Genomic DNA, 16841 nt, shown 5'->3' on the forward strand with positions numbered 1-16841 from the left:
CAATCAATCCCCAGGTCCTTTGTGTCTTTTCCACAATCTCTCAAATCTGCCCCTTTCTTTCCATTATCACTTCACATTCCCAATTCAGGCCTTTATTATCTCACACCTGGGCTACTGTAACATCCTCTAATGCAGTGGTTCTCAAACTTGGCTGCACATTAGAATCACCTGGGAATCTTTTTAAAATCCTGATTTCTGGGCCTCATCCTCCGGAAATTCTGTTTCTTTGTTATGGGGTGGGGCCACAACATTAGTAACAAAGAAACAGAATTTCCGGAGGTTGAGGCCCAGAAATCAGGATTTTAAAAAGATTCCCAGGTGATTCTAATGTGCAGCCAAGGTTGAGAACCACTGCTCTAACTGGATCCACTCATGGCCTCTCCCTCTCTCCAATCCTTCTAGCCCACAGCTTCTAGATTGATTTTCTTAAAACACCAGTGATCATATCTGCTCAAAAACCACTGAGGACGTTGCATTATCTTCTCTATCAAGTTCACACTCCTAAGCCCAGCAGTCCCTGTGCAGCCCTAGCTGCCTCTTCACCTTTATTGCCTATTACTCTTTCCAAATTCTTCTTCAAATGGGCCTCTAAGTCCTTCAGATACGCCTTGTACTTTTCTGCCTCTAAGTCTTGGTGTATATAGTTTTTCTCCACCTAGAATATTCTCTACTTTCTAGCTTCCAGCTCAACCTATAGAAATTCAGCCCATCCTTCCAGGGCTAGTTCAAGAGCCAGATATTTGTATACCTCCCTTTGATTACCACAAAGGAAAAAGATGGCAGATTCTAGTTGGACACATCTGGGCTTAAACTACAGATTCAACAGCGGAGTGTCACCGAGCATATTCCTTATTTGCTCTTTGCCTCAGTTTCGTCCATCTGTAAGATGGGGATAAGAGCAATTTCCCTTGGGCATACTGTGGAGTAAATGAGTCAGTCAATCCATGTAAAGCACTTAGCATGATGTCTGGCATAGAGAAAGACTCAAGAGATTTGGAGATTGATATTACTTTTGCCATTAGTGAATTTATCTTCATCTGAATCCAGACAATACTTATCATTACAAACTGACTATTCATGCACATACAGTATCATTTCCCTCACTCTCCTCTATCCTCTCCCCTTTTTTCTTCATCCTATCCCTGATTACATGATCCTGATAAAGTATATCTCTTATAAATATTAGTATCTATAATAGTCATTCACACCCAGTAGGTGATCAATAGATTTGTTTAATCCCTAATGAAAGAATACTGAAAAACTGACACTATTAAAATTTTAAAATTCCTATAGTAAAAACATATAATAAAATGCTTACTATAATTAATTTAAAAATATAAATTTCCAGCCTTACAAAATTAAGTTTCTCCTTTCATGACTCTCTAGATTCTTTTTGCTCATTTTTAAAAAACCAACAGCTCAACCTATTGATAGAGCAAAAGATGCAACAGGAAATATATGCAATTTAGACAACATCCTGAAACACAGGCTAGAATACAGGGACCAGGAGACGACTCAGCTGAACTGAAATGGGAAGACAATTTAAAGGAAAAGGTAATTGGCTCATCAGTCATGTTAATAATGTTGATTGTTTCACACACACGCACATCAGTCCCAGGGTTCCTTTACATCCTGGGCCACATATAAACAACTGAAATAACCAGGCTACTATAACAAGTAGATGTAGAAATATCAGTCATTTAGCTCAGCAACTGAGCTTACCACATGACTAATTACTTATGTCAAAAGTGACTATTAACATACCTAAAGACTCTAAAATAACCAAGTTTGGCTAATTAAGTCATATCAAATGGCATGAATTTAATCATAGATGTGGTCTTAATGTATACTAATCATTCACCTCAAGAAAAATAGTATAACTTGATGTACATATATTATGATAGCATGTTTTCAACAATGACCAAGAAAAATTATGTCACTATAATACTGGTTTCTAGTTTATTTGCATGATTCTACTAAGCTTCAGTTGCTTTTTAAACAAAATCAATCCTGGCAACCACTATCCTCAAAGAGTTCACTAGTGGAGTGAATTAAGATGGTCTGATAGTATGTTAGTGACTTTCCAAAAACTGGCATAAAGTACCACATATAAGAATAAAGTATTGTATATTCAATTTCTATCCCTATGATACTTGTCTTCAGAGGACCTTAAGTTGTTGTCTATCTTTGAAGGGCAATTATTTTCAAATCACAGAACCTTTGAAAAAGCCTTAGAAGTCTCCCATTTCAGGAATACTTTCTATCACCTCCTAGGCCAGTGGTTGGCAAACTTCGGCTCGCGAGCCACATGTGGCTCTTTGGCCCCTTGAGTGTGGCTCTTCCTAAGCCTTAGGAGTACCCTAATTAAGTTAATAACAGTGTACCTACCTATATAGTTTAAGTTTAAAATATTTGGCTCTCAAAAGAAATTTCAATTGTTGTACTGTTGATATTTGGCTCTGTTGACTAATGAGTTTGCAAAAGGACTCCAGACTTTGCTTGAATACTTTCAGCAATGGGCACTCACTATTTTGCAAGGCAGTCCACCTCATTGTCACAAAATTCTTGCTTACAATCATTGGAAATGAGCCTCCCTGAACTTCTACCCAAGGATCCTAGTTCTGCTCTCTGGAATAACACTAGGTAAATTAACCTATGAAATATAATCACTTCTCGAATTAGGATATATTTGTCAATTAGATCACACAAAAATGCAAAAGAAAGCTTAAGGGGGGGAAGAAAGAAACCACCACTGTATACAAAATTTTGCAATTCAGGAAACTATGTTAAAATTACAAGCCAGTCAACATATAAACATAACAGTAAGCCGATTTTTTACAGTGGAAGGTGGCACAGTGTTTATTGCCTATCTTTTTGCAACTTGAAACTACTAAATCCACCGGCACAGTTTTAAAAAAATTCCAGTTCTGTAGGAAGTTCAAGACGGTTTTCCCAATTGCCCATAGTTTCATTCGGTCTGCTTCCCTCTAAAACATCTGGATTACTTTTCAATGAAAGATCCCATTTCGCCCGGCTGGTGCAATGTTTTATTTTGAAAAAAATAAGTATTTTCAAAAATAAAGCCTAAAAGAATAGTGTGCGCAGGCGTGGGGGTGGGGTGAGGAACGAAGGCAAAGAAGGGCCCAGCAGGAAAAGGCTGGTTGCTGGGTATTTTCCTGCTGGAAGCATGCCTCACTGGCACAGGCATCTGAACTAACGAGCCATACAAACGTGACCCAAGAATAAGAACGATCGTGAGCAGTGAGTGTAAGGCATAAATGTCTGCAAGATGTAGAGGAATTGGCATCGGTCATTCTGCAGCCCCAGATGCTTTGGGGATCTCCACAGAGGAAAAGAGGAGAAGTTCAAGAAGCAGAGACCACAGCTTGCTTCTTGCGGGAGGGAAGGAGGGAAAAGACCAAGGAGTAACTACCGCTCAGCAGCCCAAGGAAGCCGAACAGCACAGAACACAGGGAAGACGGCAAGTGGCTCGGGGAAGGCAGGCAGGGAGCGAGCCTGAAGGCGGGTGCGCGGTGCTCGAATACGGGTCCACGAAATGCGTGTGGGTACGCGGCCGTGGATGGATGTAAGGGGCCACGCCGGAGTCCCACGGTCCTCTCCCTGCAGCAAAGCAACAGAGGGAAAAGGAAGGGGGAGGGTGAAGAGCCAGAATGACTCATTCCCGAAAGGAAGTGCTCAAGCCGTAGGAAAGCATGCCGCAGGGGGCTTCGGGCGAGGGCGGTTAGAGCGCGGTGCCCAGAGTGACGGGGCCCCAAACCAACGTCCCGTCGCTCCTGCAGCTCGTCTCTAAGATGGGGGGTGTGGGGGGCTCGCGGCCGCCGAGCGCCAAGGCCTGGGAAGCGGCGCGGCGCGTGCGCAGTGGCGCTCGGCGGGACCCGTTGAGGCAAAGCGGAGCCGCAGTGACAGAAGCAAGCGGAGCAGCCGCGGGGCGAGACTCACCGAGGCGCAGGGGCTGGAGGTGGTGCTGGGGGTAGGCGATCGCTGGACCGTGACCAAAGCCATCTAGGCGCTGCTGGGTTGTTCCGGGCAGGGCATTCTCGTCCCGAGTGTGAGGGGCGGGAGGGTGACGGAGCCGGAATGGGGAAAGGAGTGCGGGGTCGGGGAGAGGGGGACGGGGAGGAGGGGGAGGAGGAGGCCGCGGGAACGGCCGCAGGCTCCGCACCCACCGCCGGCCTCTCGCAGGCTAACGCACCGAACGGGCGGCTGGCGGGCGGACTGACGGGCACGGGCGGTTCGGCAGCTGCGGGGCACAATGAGCGCTCCCAGTGCGCAGGCGCCACCTGTCAGCAACCGCCTCTCCCCTCGGCGCGCGCCGCTGCCGCGCGCTAACCCTTGAGTTGCCGGAAGCCGCCGGGAGTGTGCGCCGCCGGCCGCCGCCCCCTCCCGGTTTCCTCCCTCGCGCTGGGCTCGCGTCCTCGGCCCGCGGCGGGGGATGGAGTCGGGTCGGGTGACGGGACCCGGGGCGGGGGCCGCTGGAGTCACAACTCCCCACAGATAACCATTTTATGAGGTGGGCGCACGGCTTAACCGACCTGGGGGCCAAGAAACTGAAGGGAAACCCTGACGCCGGCAAGCTTTCGGGTGGGAACGGGCTCCGCGGGACTCAGACCCCCGTTCTGAGTGGGGGTGCGACTTAGGAGCCGGACACCCTTCCGGCGGGAGCAGGGTTGGCGTTTGTTGTCCCCCTTGGGCCCGGGCTCGCGGGCTGTTTCTCAGCTTTCCCACCCTTCGATCTCAGAGCCCGGGCATGTTGTCTGACGAGTCTTTTGGAAAGAAAGATGTTTGACTGTATTCCCTGGGACGCTTCGCGGCGCCCCCTCTAACCCTCACTCCCCTTGTCCTCTCTCCCTCGGGCCCCTGTGTGAGGACTCATTCATTATTCCTGAGGTGCGGAGAGACTGGGCTCAGTGCTGAGGGTCCAACCTGACATTTACCTGCCGCCTGCTTCCTGCTGGGAAGACATTGAACAGGATGTGCTTCTGGAGGTTTCTTCCCCTCGTTTCTAGATTTCATTCTTTCGTGGACACATGTGAAATGGAGATGAACTATTCTAAAGGAATCCGTTTCTAAAAGACAAGCCGTCCGCAGCACCTTCAGCCAAGGAGATAATGGAACATCAAGATTAAAAAGGGGGGAAGAATGCACTGTGCAAATACCGTTGGTTACACAGAGAGCACTGACAGAGGGATTTCTCAGTGTGAGTGGATGCGCTGGTAGATACCAGCAGACACAGCAAAGCTGCAGAAAACGCATTCCGGAGTTTGCAGTCACTGAAGCCCAACCCCTCCCGTTTGCCACTCAAACTCTAGGAGCGGTTCTCAACCTTCTGGCCCTTTAAATACAGTTCCTCATGTTGTGACCCAACCATAACATTATTTTCGTTGCTACTCCATAACTGTAATGTTGCTACTGTTATGAATCGTAATGTAAATATCTGATATGCAGGATGGTCTTAGGCGGCCCCTGTGAAAGGGTCGTTGGACCGCCAAAGGGGTCGCGACCCACAGGTTGAGAACCGCTGCTGGGGTCTCGTTGTTGCTTTCACTCTGACGGGGCTGATGAGCGCTTTCTGGCTTCTGGATGGGGACGTGCCACGGGAGCCCCTGGGTGAGCCTTTGTTCTCTCCCCCGGGCCCCGCGCTTGACATAATTGGCAGGGAGGTTCCAGGAGAATCAGACCCCAGGGTCCCCTACTGCACTGTCCTATGGAGAGGAAGCGTGCCACAGAGAAGCCAGCTGGTCGGCTTTTGCCCCCTGGTGGTGGTCAAGGATGCCTGCGAGACAAAAGTGAAGATGTATGATTCACAGATTCAACTACCTTGACTTTTTCCCAGAGCTACCTGGTAAACAGGGAAAGAGCAGATAAAAGTTCAGAAGTAAGAACTCTGAATCAGAGCTTCGAAGACCAAACAGGCAGCTGTATGCAGAGCCAAGCGATATACATAGCTGGAAGCTGAATGAACTCAAATGAAACACATGTGGCTTATAAACCAAGGAATCATTCTAGAAAAAGTTATTCAAATCAGTAGGTCTTAGAAATGTGCTTATATGTTCACTTTCTTACTGTCTCAGAGACAGCAACACTACTTTTGTGTAGCAATATAATCTTAAGGAATTCTTTTGGAAGACGAGAGAGACAATTTCATTAATCTTACAGTGGGAAAGAGCACTGCCATAGGCTTCTAATTCCAGCTCTAAAACCTTAAGCAAATGGCTGAAACTTTTTGAGTTTTCCTTTCTTCATTTCTACAATGAAGCTCTAACTCACAGGATTCTTGTGATCAAATGAGATGGTTTATGGTAAAGTGCAGTATAAACTGCAAAGCCTTGTATGTAATTAAGATCATTAGTCTCTAATGTTTGTTCCAAGTTCAGTTAGCTTTTGCTGAGTGTACCCTATGTGTAGAAAATAGCATCTAGCAAAAAGGGAACAAAAATAACTATAGAGATGATTCATGCCTTAATAGTAGGAGAAGTAGATTCGTGGTCAGGATGTCTCATCTGTAGGTAGGCATAGAATATTTTTATACAACGTATCTGAGGTGAAATTATTGGTGCATATTCTTTAGCTTATTCACTCTTAATTGAGAAAATATTGAATGTGTATTATATGTAGACACTTTTAAGAACAAAATAGGAGTCTATCTACCTCTCTTAACAGCCTCATAGCCTGTTAGCTGGGGAAACCACATCAAATAATGACACTAGGGTTTAGTGGTAGTATGGCTTGTCACCACTGCTAGTCCCCAAGAGAGATATGAAATGTAGATATGTACAAAGTGTTTTAGACACACAGAGGAGAAGGTCTAGGCAAATGTGGGCTTCATGATATTGGATTTAAACTTTAAATTTTAAAGCTTTGGCTGCAGATCCCAATATAGTTGCTTTGTGAACTGAGCTGGATCACATGTGAGCATTGAAATCTATGCTCTCTGCCCCATTTATACCTATTTTTCCTTGGGCTCAACCTTGGTTCCTATTTGGTCTTCGGGTGATCTGAGAGAGAAGGTCTCTACTTCAAATAGAGAGAAAATCCTAGAATCCTCTTACTATACTGGTTGAATTCGAGAAGAGAAACCAAGAGCAATATTCCCACAAGCGTGTGCCAAAAAGATAAAAGTCCTCCTACTTCCATTAATAGTGCCTTTATTCTTCTCACCCATGATAATGACCTGTTTGTGCTGTTGGAGTTCAATTAATCCTTAATTTGTATCATTTCTTCTTTGGGGGTTAAATTATAGGGGAAGTTCTGAAATTCCTGAGACCAGCTGGTTCTTAAGCTTTGAAACCTGATGAAAACTATTCATCATCTCTCCAGAAAGATACACTTCCATATTTCATACATTTACTAAAATTAGTTGAGGTTAAGAATCCTGATCTGAAATTTAAAGCAGTGTTTCTCAATCTTTTTTCATATCCTAACATCCATAGAAATTATATTTATGTAGCATACTAGGGTAAATTAAAAAGGCAACTGTATGGGCTGGATGGAAAAAGTTGTTTTCTTTATATTATATAATGAGAAAAATAAGATAAACATATTAAGGATGATAAATGTTAATTTTATATATGCTTCTAAATAAATTATTCTAAAAAAATTTAGTGAAAAACCTGAGATTGTATCTGTAAACATAACTTTTTAAAAATATTTTTTTATTGATTTCAGAGAGGAAGGGAGAGGGAGATAGAAATAGAAACATCAATGATGAGAAAGAACCACCGAATGGCTGCCTTCTGCACACCCCCACCAGGGATTAAGCCCACAACCTGGGCATATGCCAAGAGTGGGCAACCTTTTTATGAGTGCGTGCCCAAACCAGCAAAATCTCTGACTCAAAATTCTTCTGCGTGCCAACCCTAATTTTTTGAGAACATGTTATGCCTACTTGATATCTCTTAAGGTGTACATATGTGAAGAACCTTGAAGAAATAATAAAATTCATTCAGGCGACAAAAACACAGTATATGATGGTGAAAAATATATTTATTGTTATTTTTTTAAATTTCTTTATTGGTTAAGTATTACAAATGTGTCCTCATCTCCCCGTTAACCTCCAACCTCACCCCCCCCCACACACACACACACACACTCATGCTCTCATCCCCCTGTTGTCCTTGTCCATTGGTTTGGCTTGTATGCATACCATTTATTTTTTAATGTATACATGTACACTGATAGTCAGACAGAAAACTTTATGACTCCATTTGATATTATCAGTGGGACTTTTGCTGCTGCATCACTGATGACAAAGATTTTACATCAGGTTTATATTTCGTGACCTTCAGAGATATGCACGAGCTACTACTTTCATCCATCAGGATACTCCTATTACGAGACTTAACAAAATTCATCACTGAGAACAAAGATTCACAAGCGTATGTGGATGAAAACATGGAGAGTGACGCTGTTGCAAAGTTTTTTAAACAGAAAAAATTTTCTGGAATGGCATTCCAAGTCCTCAGTAGTTCATTTTTGACACTTCTCTCTGGTACTCCTGTCTCTAATCACTTATTTTTTTCAATGTTTTCCAAGTCAACCCTAAGGTCAACAAATTTCTGCTTCCAAATTGAGCTACTCTGAAATTCAATCAACTGCATTTCAAAGTCATCCATGTCTATCCATGAAAACATTTGTAAGTTTAGTTCCTCCAGTTTCATGCTGTCTGGAAACCTCATGAATTTTGCTGTCTCTTCTAGTTCTCTGAATTTCGCAAATCTTGAGAAGAACTGCTCAATAGTTGACTCGATGATGTTTAAAAACAGCTTTTGAAGGCTTTGACAGTCTGTTCTGTCATCTTTTGGGAGGTCTTTGATGTGCCTCTCGAGGTTTGGGAAATATCTAAATCTCTCACCATCCACATCCCTCTTGAAGACTTCCAGTTTCTTTTCAAAAGGCTTTATGTAACCAAACATAACATCAAGTGTCTTGCCAGTTCCTTGTAATTTAACATTTAAGTCATTCAAATGTTCACAAAAATTTTAAATGGAAGATTATCAGAGAGGGTTTCTCGTGCCAGCAAAAGTTACTGGCGTGCCATGTTTGGCATGCATGCCAGGGGTTGCCCACCCCTGGCATATGCCCTCTACTAGAATCAAACCTGGGACCCTTTAATCTGCAGGCTGACACTCTATATACACTGAGCCAAACCGGCAAGGGCTGTAAACATAACTTTTTAATGTAAGGTTTTGTGATTGAAATAACTATGTAATTCCTCAAAAAGAGAATTTAACAATGACCACTTGGTAGTCATTATTATTATTTTATTTTTTTATTGATATTTATGTATTTGAGAGAGAGAGAGAGAGAGAGAGAGAGAGAGAGGAAGGAAGAGGGAGTGAGGGACAGAAACAGCAATTGAGAGATAGGTAGTCATGTTGATAAGAACTTATTTTATTTTATTTATTTTTTATTTATTTTTATATATTTTATTGATTTTTTACAGAGAGGAAGGGAGAGAGACAGAGAGTTAGAAACATCGATGAGAGAGAAACATCGATCAGCTGCCTCCTGCACACCCCCCACTGGGGATGTGCCCGCAACCCAGGTACATGCCCTTGACCGGAATCGAACCCAGGACCTTTCAGTCTGCAGGCTGACGCTCTATCCACTGAGCCAAACCGGTTTCGGCGATGAGAACTTATTTTATATAAATAGGTGAGAAATTTAAAACTTTCACAATGATTCAAAATTTACAAGTATAAATTATATTTGACTCTGATAGTTTCTTTTTCCCATTTGCTACCTCCTGCTCCCCAGATCCAATTAGTATAATGTCTTCAATGTACTGGAGCAATTCAATGCTGATTGGAAGGCTCAGATACTCTATCTTTTTGGGGCTATAATATGGCAGAGAGTAGGAGAACTGATGTAATTGTAGGGCAAGACTGTGAAGTTATATTGTCAGCCCTGCCTAGTAAAAGCAAATTGCTTCTGGTGTTCCTTACCAATTTGTATGGAGAAATAAGCATTTTCCAGTTCAGTAGCTGCATACCAAATGGTAGGGGTTATGTTGATTTATTCCAGTAAAGATACTACCTATAGAAGAGCAGCTCTTACTGAAGGCATCACCTGATTAAATTTATAATAATTTACAGTCATTCTCCAAGATCCATCCACCTTCTTCACAGGCCAAACAGGAAAGTTAAATTGGCAAGAGATAGATTTCATCACCTCTGCTTCTTTCAGATCTTTATTGGTGTCATTAATCTCTATAATCCCACATTCTGCTCTCCCAAGAAAGCAATAATTTTTGTTTACTCTCCTGGTATGTGTGTATGTGTGGGAGGGAGATTTCTAAGGTCTTTAACTTGACCCTTCAGACTATAATGGCCCTTATTCCAGGATCAGAGAGCCAATATGGAAATTCTGCCAGTTACCAGGTATCTATTTTAATTATACATCCAGGAACTGATTAAATCACTACATAGTGGTTCTATGGACCCACTCAGCCCCCTGTGATTCAAACTTGAATTGTGACTCTATCTCTCAGGGGTTGATGGGGGAATACGAGGGACATTATGTAATACTTTCAACAATAAAGCTTTTTTTAAAAAAGACTCTGTCTCTCACCTGTCCACCACAAGCCCCCACTTAAACTGGTAGACTGCAGTGGCATTTTGGGCCCCCAGGAAATAACATCAGTTTAGTGCCAATGTTTAGAAATCTCTAAAAACCTGGACATTTCTTTTTCCCTAGCACACAATCATTTTACAAAATGGCCAGACGTCCCTTGTGGAGAAGACATAGAGGAAGATTTTCAGTGTATATTAATGGCAGTGCTGCAGAATTCTCATTTAAGGGGATCAAGCCTTCCTTTCAATTAAGAGGCTTAAGTCTGGAAACTGGGTAAAAGGTCTGAATTTTCCACTGTGGTGACTGAAGTAATATTTTTTCCACCATATGTGGATTTTTAATATTATGTGTAGATGATCAATGTTTTAGTAAACTGGCCATCTATTTTATTCCTAGGACCACCATGATAATTTAGCCACAAAGATCACTAAGGGTCAAAATACCTGATTACCACTATATCTATACTTCTCTTTATGGTAGATATACACACCTTGTCTTTGGTGGTTAAACACTGACATTGACCTCTGATACTTTGAAATGGATCATCCCATCATGCCTAGCTTATGGATGAAAGCTACCATAGAGCTTTCCAAGGATGCAAGTACTCCCACTCTCTAATGTATTTTTCAGTGCCTTAGTAATGTCCCCAGAGTCCTCTAGGGGGATGTACTTGGGGTAGTAGATGTGCAGGTCATATGTGATAAATCTATTTCAAAATTCCTATCTCCCTAAGCCTTTGTATCTCTTTATGTTATGTCAGGGAAGTTCTGGTATCTCAATTTGAATAAACATAGGCCACTGTGGAGTCTATGTTTTAGTGAACTCACCAAATGGTTAGTGTCACTCCCAGCTATAAATGCTAACACATTAAATCCTTACTTTCTGGTAAGTGTACCCATAACAAGAAATTCTAACCAATCCAGTGTTATATTCTGTGCTCCTTGCTTTAACTCCCTTATAATATACTAGCACACATTCCCTGGGTTTCTGCCACTATGTAAGCCAGTGATGGTGAACCTATGACATGCGTGTCAGAGGTGACACGTGAACTCATTTTTTTTGGTTGATTTTTCTTTGTTAAATGGCATTTAAATATATAAAATATCAAAAATATAAGTCTTTGTTTTACTATGGTTGCAAATATCAAAAAATGTCTATATGTGGCACGGCACCAGAGTTAAGTTAGGATTTTTCAAAATGCTGACACACCGAGCTCAAAAGGTTCGCCATCACTGATGTAAGCAAATAGTGAAAATCTTTTGCTATAAAAGCCATTTCCTCCTGGTCAGACTTTGTATTTACTCTGTTGGAGCATTTTAAGGTCTGAATTTAGGTATGATTTTACTAGAAATAAGAGGTGGTTGTTGTGAGTCTTGAGGAAAACGGGCATCCCCCTACAAGGCTATTGCCCAAGATGAGATTATTACAATGTTTTCAATTACGAGGAGGTCAGTCTCCACAAATATGGAGAAAAAACTGCTTCCATTGGCAAAAGAGGCTCAGAGTTATTCATGTGTTTGAGATTATCAGTCTCCTAGTCCAATTAAATGTCACCATTCCAAATTTCAGGGTCCCCCTTTTTACCAATCAGTGCCCCAATTTTCAAATAAGTAATGTAGCTAGATTGTGAATTCAATTTATGTTATAAGTCTGCAACCCATAATTCTTGATGAACCCTTTATCATTAATTATAGAACCCTTTATCATTAACTAGAGGCCCGGTGCACAAAAATTTGTGCACTCGGCAGGGAGGGGGTCCCTCAGCCCAGCCTGTGCCCTCTCGCAGTCTGGGACCCCTCAGGAGATAACGACCTGCTGGCTTAGGCCTGCTCCCAGGTGGCAGAGGGCAGGCCCAATCCCTAGGTGCAGCCCCTGGTTGGGCTCAGAGCAGGGCCGATTGGGGAGTTGGGGCGCCGCCCCCTGTCATGCACAGAGCAGGGCGATCGGGAGGTTGTGATGCCACCCTCAGTCATGCTCAGGGTAGGGCCGATGGGGGGTTAGGGCACTGTCCCGTCACACTCAAGGCAGGGTCGATGGGGAGGTTGTGGCGCCACCCCCTGTCATGCTCAGAGCAGAGCCCATCAGGGGGATTGGGGCTCTGTACCCTGTCACGCACAGAGCAGGGCCCGATCAGGGGGTTGGGGCGCTGCCCCGTCACGCACAGAGTAGGGCCGATAGGGGAGTTGGGGCTCCGCCCCCTGTCACACACAGAGCAGGGCGGATCAGGGGGTTGGGGCGCCACCACTCTCACACTCAGGGCAGGGCTGATGGAGAGGTTATGGCTCTACCTGGTCACACACAGAGCAGGGTCCGTGGGGGGCGGGGAGGGTTGGGGCGCCGCACCCTGTCACACACAGAGCTGCAGGGTGATCAGGGGGTTGGGGAGCTCCCCCTATCAGGCACAGAGCAGGGCTGATCAGGGGGTTGAGGCGCCTTCCCCTGTCACGAACAGAGCAGGGCGGATAGGGAGGTTGTGGCCCTGCCCCCATCACACACAGAGCCACAGGGCGATCAGGGGGTTTGGGCGCTGCCCCCTGTCAGGCTGATCCCGGTGCCGGGAGGCCTCTCGGTTCCGCTGATCCTGGTGCTGGGAGGCATATTACCCTTTTACTATATGGGATAGAGGCCTGGTGCACGGGTGGGGGCCGGCTGGTTTGCCCTGAAGGGTGTCCTGGATCAGGGTGGGGGTCCCCACTGGGGTGTCTGGACAGCCTGGGTGAGGGGATGATGGCTGTTTGCAGCTGGTCACACCCCCTTCAGGGTGGGGGTCCCCAATGGGGTGTCTGGCCAGCCTGGGTGAGGGGATGATGGCTGTTTGCAGCTGGTCACACACCCTTCAGGGTGGGGGTCCCCACTGGGGTGCCTGGCCAGTCTGGGTGAGGGGCTGAGGGCTGTTTTTCAGGCTGGTGGGTGACTGAAGCTCCCAACTACTCCTTTTCTTCTTTTTCTTTTTTATTCTGGGCCAGCTTTAGCTCTGGCTCCAGCTCTGAGGCCTCTGCTGCTGAAAGCAGGTATCTGGTTTGTTTGGGTTCTATAATCGAAACACTGTATCAACTCCAGCTCTGAGATCCCGGCTTGCTAAAAGCAGGTTTCTGGGGTTTTGTTTAGCTTCTATATTTGTAACAATGTTTCAAACTGCAAGCTCAGAGGCCGGCAAGGCAGGCGGGGAACGTTGGAGTCCTCTGTCACTGAAGCAAGCAAGCCTCATGTTAGATTCAAGCTGCCTGGCTGCCATCTTGGCTGGCAGTTAATTTGCATATCGCCCTGATTAGCCAATGGGAAGGGTAGCGGATGTATGGCTAATAACCATGTTTTTCTTTTATTAGCTAGGATTATATAATGAATTTGTTACAGTTTTTGGCTTATAGCCTATTTCGTCTCTTTTGGTTTCCATTTGCATGGAATCTCTTTTTACGTCCCTTCACTTTTGCCTATATGTGTCCTTTAAGCTGATGTGAGTCTCTTGTAGTTATCATATAATTGGGCCTTGTTTGTATAATCCACTGAGCAACTCTATGCATTTTGATGGAGAATTTAATTCGTTTAGAGTAATTATTTAGAGTAATTATTAATAGGTTAGGACTTACTAATGTCATTTTATTGTTTTCTGAATGTTTTATAGTTCCTTTCTCCTTTTTCCCTTCCTTTGTGAACAGATAATTTTCCATAGTGGTATGTTTAGATTCCCTTCTCTTTATCTTTTGTGTATCTACTATGGATTTTTGCTTTGTGGTTAACATGAGGCTTACATAAAACATCTAATAGATGCAAAATTTATTTTAAGCTGATAACTTCAATCACACACAAAAATTCTACCCTTTTACTCCCCTCCACACACACATATTTTATATTTTTGATGCCACAATTTACTTCTTTTTATATTGTATATATATTAGCAAATTATAGTAGCTATTTTGTTGTTGTTGTTAATCCTTATCAGAGGATATTTTTCCCATTGATTTTTTAAGACAAAGTAGAAGGGAGGAGGAGAGAGAGACAGAGAGAGAAACATGATGTGAGATAGACATATTAATTGGTTGCCTCCCGCATATGCCCCAACCAGGACTAGGAATCAAGCCTGCAACTGAAGTGCATGCCCTTGACCAGAATCAAACCTGAGACCCTTCAGTCCATGAACCAATGCTTTATCCACTGAGCTAAATCGGCTAGGGCCTTAGCTTTACTTTTAAGTGTTCATCAAGAAAGGGTTATGTTCAGCCTTTTTTCTTCTCTAGCTATTCTTACTGGATGAGCTACAGTAGCAACGTCCTACAAAGACATTTTTCTGTCAATACCCAGAGTATCAAGACTCATAACAAATCAAGACTCATAACAAAAGGAACTATAAAACATTCAGAAATCATATATCTTTTAGTAGTCTGAGTAATCAGAATAATGTATGGTTTCTTTTTTATACTATGAAACCCCTTCCTCAAGGATAATTGGCTGCTCTTTCATATATGACTGACAGTCTTGCCAACCAAGATGCCAAATGCTACAATTCACCAATTTACAAATCTATTGGGAGTGTGTGTGGAGAGTCCTAAACGAGATTTACAAAGGCTAGCTCACAGCCTACAACCTAAGTGGAATGACTCTAGAACAGCCGTGGGCAAACTACGGCCTGCAGGCTGGATCCGGCCCGTTTGAAATGAATAAAACTAAAAAAAAAAAAAAAAAAAAAGACCGTACCCTTTTATGTAATGATGTTTACTTTGAATTTATATTAGTTCACACAAACACTCCATCCATGCTTTTGTTCCGGCCCTCCGGTCCAGTTTAAGAACCCACTGTGACCCTCGAGTCAAAAAGTTTGCCCACCCCTGCTCTAGAATCTTACAGGTGGGAGTGTGAGGTGTGGAGAATGCTATACACTTTGAGTAATTCAAATGCAAACTAATGCTGTTTAGACTAGACAATGCTTCCATCATTTTCCAGTGGACTTCATTCTGCATAACTTCCTACAAATGCATCATAATACATTTCAGTGGCACTCAGATTCTTACTGGACACTTCTGTCAGGCTATCAAGCAGGTAGCTTAAATGTAATGCCCCCAAACTTAAATTTGTATCATTCCTCAAACCTGTTATTCTTTCCTTTCCTTATTTCAATAAATGCCATCACCATTCACCCTTCTAAACATGAAAAAAAATAAAAAAATAAAACACTTAGTGAGCCTTAACTAACCTCTTCTTTCACTCCTTAGATCCAATTATGCCCCAGTCCTGATCATTGTCTTTGTTTGGGTTCTCTCAGAACAGACCCTGATCTAAAATGTTGAGTACAAGTTCATTTGGGAGGTGGTTCCAAAAAAACAATGGTAAGGGTGTAGGGAAGAAATACAGGAAATGAAGGAAGCTTGCATTATTGAGTATCAAATGCAATATTGGGCAACTGAAGCTCAATGCCATTGGGTAACTCTGGGAGACAGAATAGAACATACCTCAGAAATGCTCCACCTGTGAGACTATGCAGCTTCCTATTTATCAATGGCTGAGGGCTTCTCCTATCAGATATTAATTTCCAAGTTCTTCTGGCCTGCCCCACATTTGGACTGTCAGGAAGTCCTCTGAGAGAATGGCAGATGCTTGCAACCAGAAGCCATCTGCATGCTTTGTAAAGGTGAAGCTGAAGGGATATGGTTAGGGTACTGACAATGTCTGGCGGAGCCTAGAGTAGAGTAGAGTGAGGGGTAGTGAGGCATTCATCTCAGGTGCAACATTTAAGGTGCAAAATTTACCTTGATTCTCTTTCCCCCACCCTATTCCTTCACACTTCCAGTCTTTGCTGGAGGAGTTAACTTTAAAAACACCAATTTGATCACATCTGTACTATGTTTAAAAAACACACATAGAATAAAGTCTAAACTCCTTACTTTAGCATGAGTAACTATGCAGATTGAAAATTTACCTTTTGTGGACCCTGAGAAAGAGATACCTACTAAGAAGGGCTCCTGGTGGCTTAACTGGGCTTTAAAAAAACCAAACACACACACACACCACCACCACCACCACCAACAACAACAACAACAAACAAAACACATACAAAAAAACGGAGCCCAGCAGCCATTTCTAACCAGGGGCCTCTCGTGCAAACAGCACTTGAGGGAGAAGCCTGCACTAAGTTGCCCGCAGCCTGCCCTGAACTGCCTTCCTGCACTGTGTTTCTGCTATCTGAGCCAGCCCTGATAGAGGATTTCCTGGAATCCTATTTCAACCAATAGAACTGAGGCTTCCTCTTCCTCCCC

At 43.5% G+C, this 16841-nt stretch overlaps 2 protein-coding genes across 14 annotated transcripts in view; one reads left to right on the forward strand and one right to left on the reverse strand.

Moving 5' to 3' along the window:
- Nucleotides 1-4278, reverse strand: part of SSH2 (slingshot protein phosphatase 2) — a 225269-nt gene extending 220991 nt beyond the window's left edge. For 6 of the 13 annotated variants that reach the window (XM_036340838.1, XM_036340845.1, XM_036340835.1 and 3 more), the window contains exon 1: nt 3961-4278. In XM_036340838.1, coding sequence (XP_036196731.1) covers nt 3961-4023 — 63 coding nt within the window. In that variant the 5' untranslated portion in view covers nt 4024-4278. The remainder of the gene's footprint in view (nt 1-3960) is intronic. The other 7 variants (XM_036340851.1, XM_036340850.1, XM_036340849.1 and 4 more) reach the window with 4 other exon arrangements.
- Nucleotides 4279-10346: 6068 nt separating this feature from the next.
- EFCAB5 (EF-hand calcium binding domain 5) overlaps nt 10347-16841 on the forward strand; it is a 92624-nt gene continuing 86129 nt past the window's right edge. The window contains 1 exon segment of the mRNA XM_036339720.1: nt 10347-10400. Coding sequence (XP_036195613.1) covers nt 10347-10400 — 54 coding nt within the window.

The sequence above is a fragment of the Myotis myotis genome, unplaced genomic scaffold (assembly GCF_014108235.1).
Source record: "Myotis myotis isolate mMyoMyo1 unplaced genomic scaffold, mMyoMyo1.p scaffold_m19_p_17, whole genome shotgun sequence".
Taxonomy (NCBI): domain Eukaryota; kingdom Metazoa; phylum Chordata; class Mammalia; order Chiroptera; family Vespertilionidae; genus Myotis; species Myotis myotis.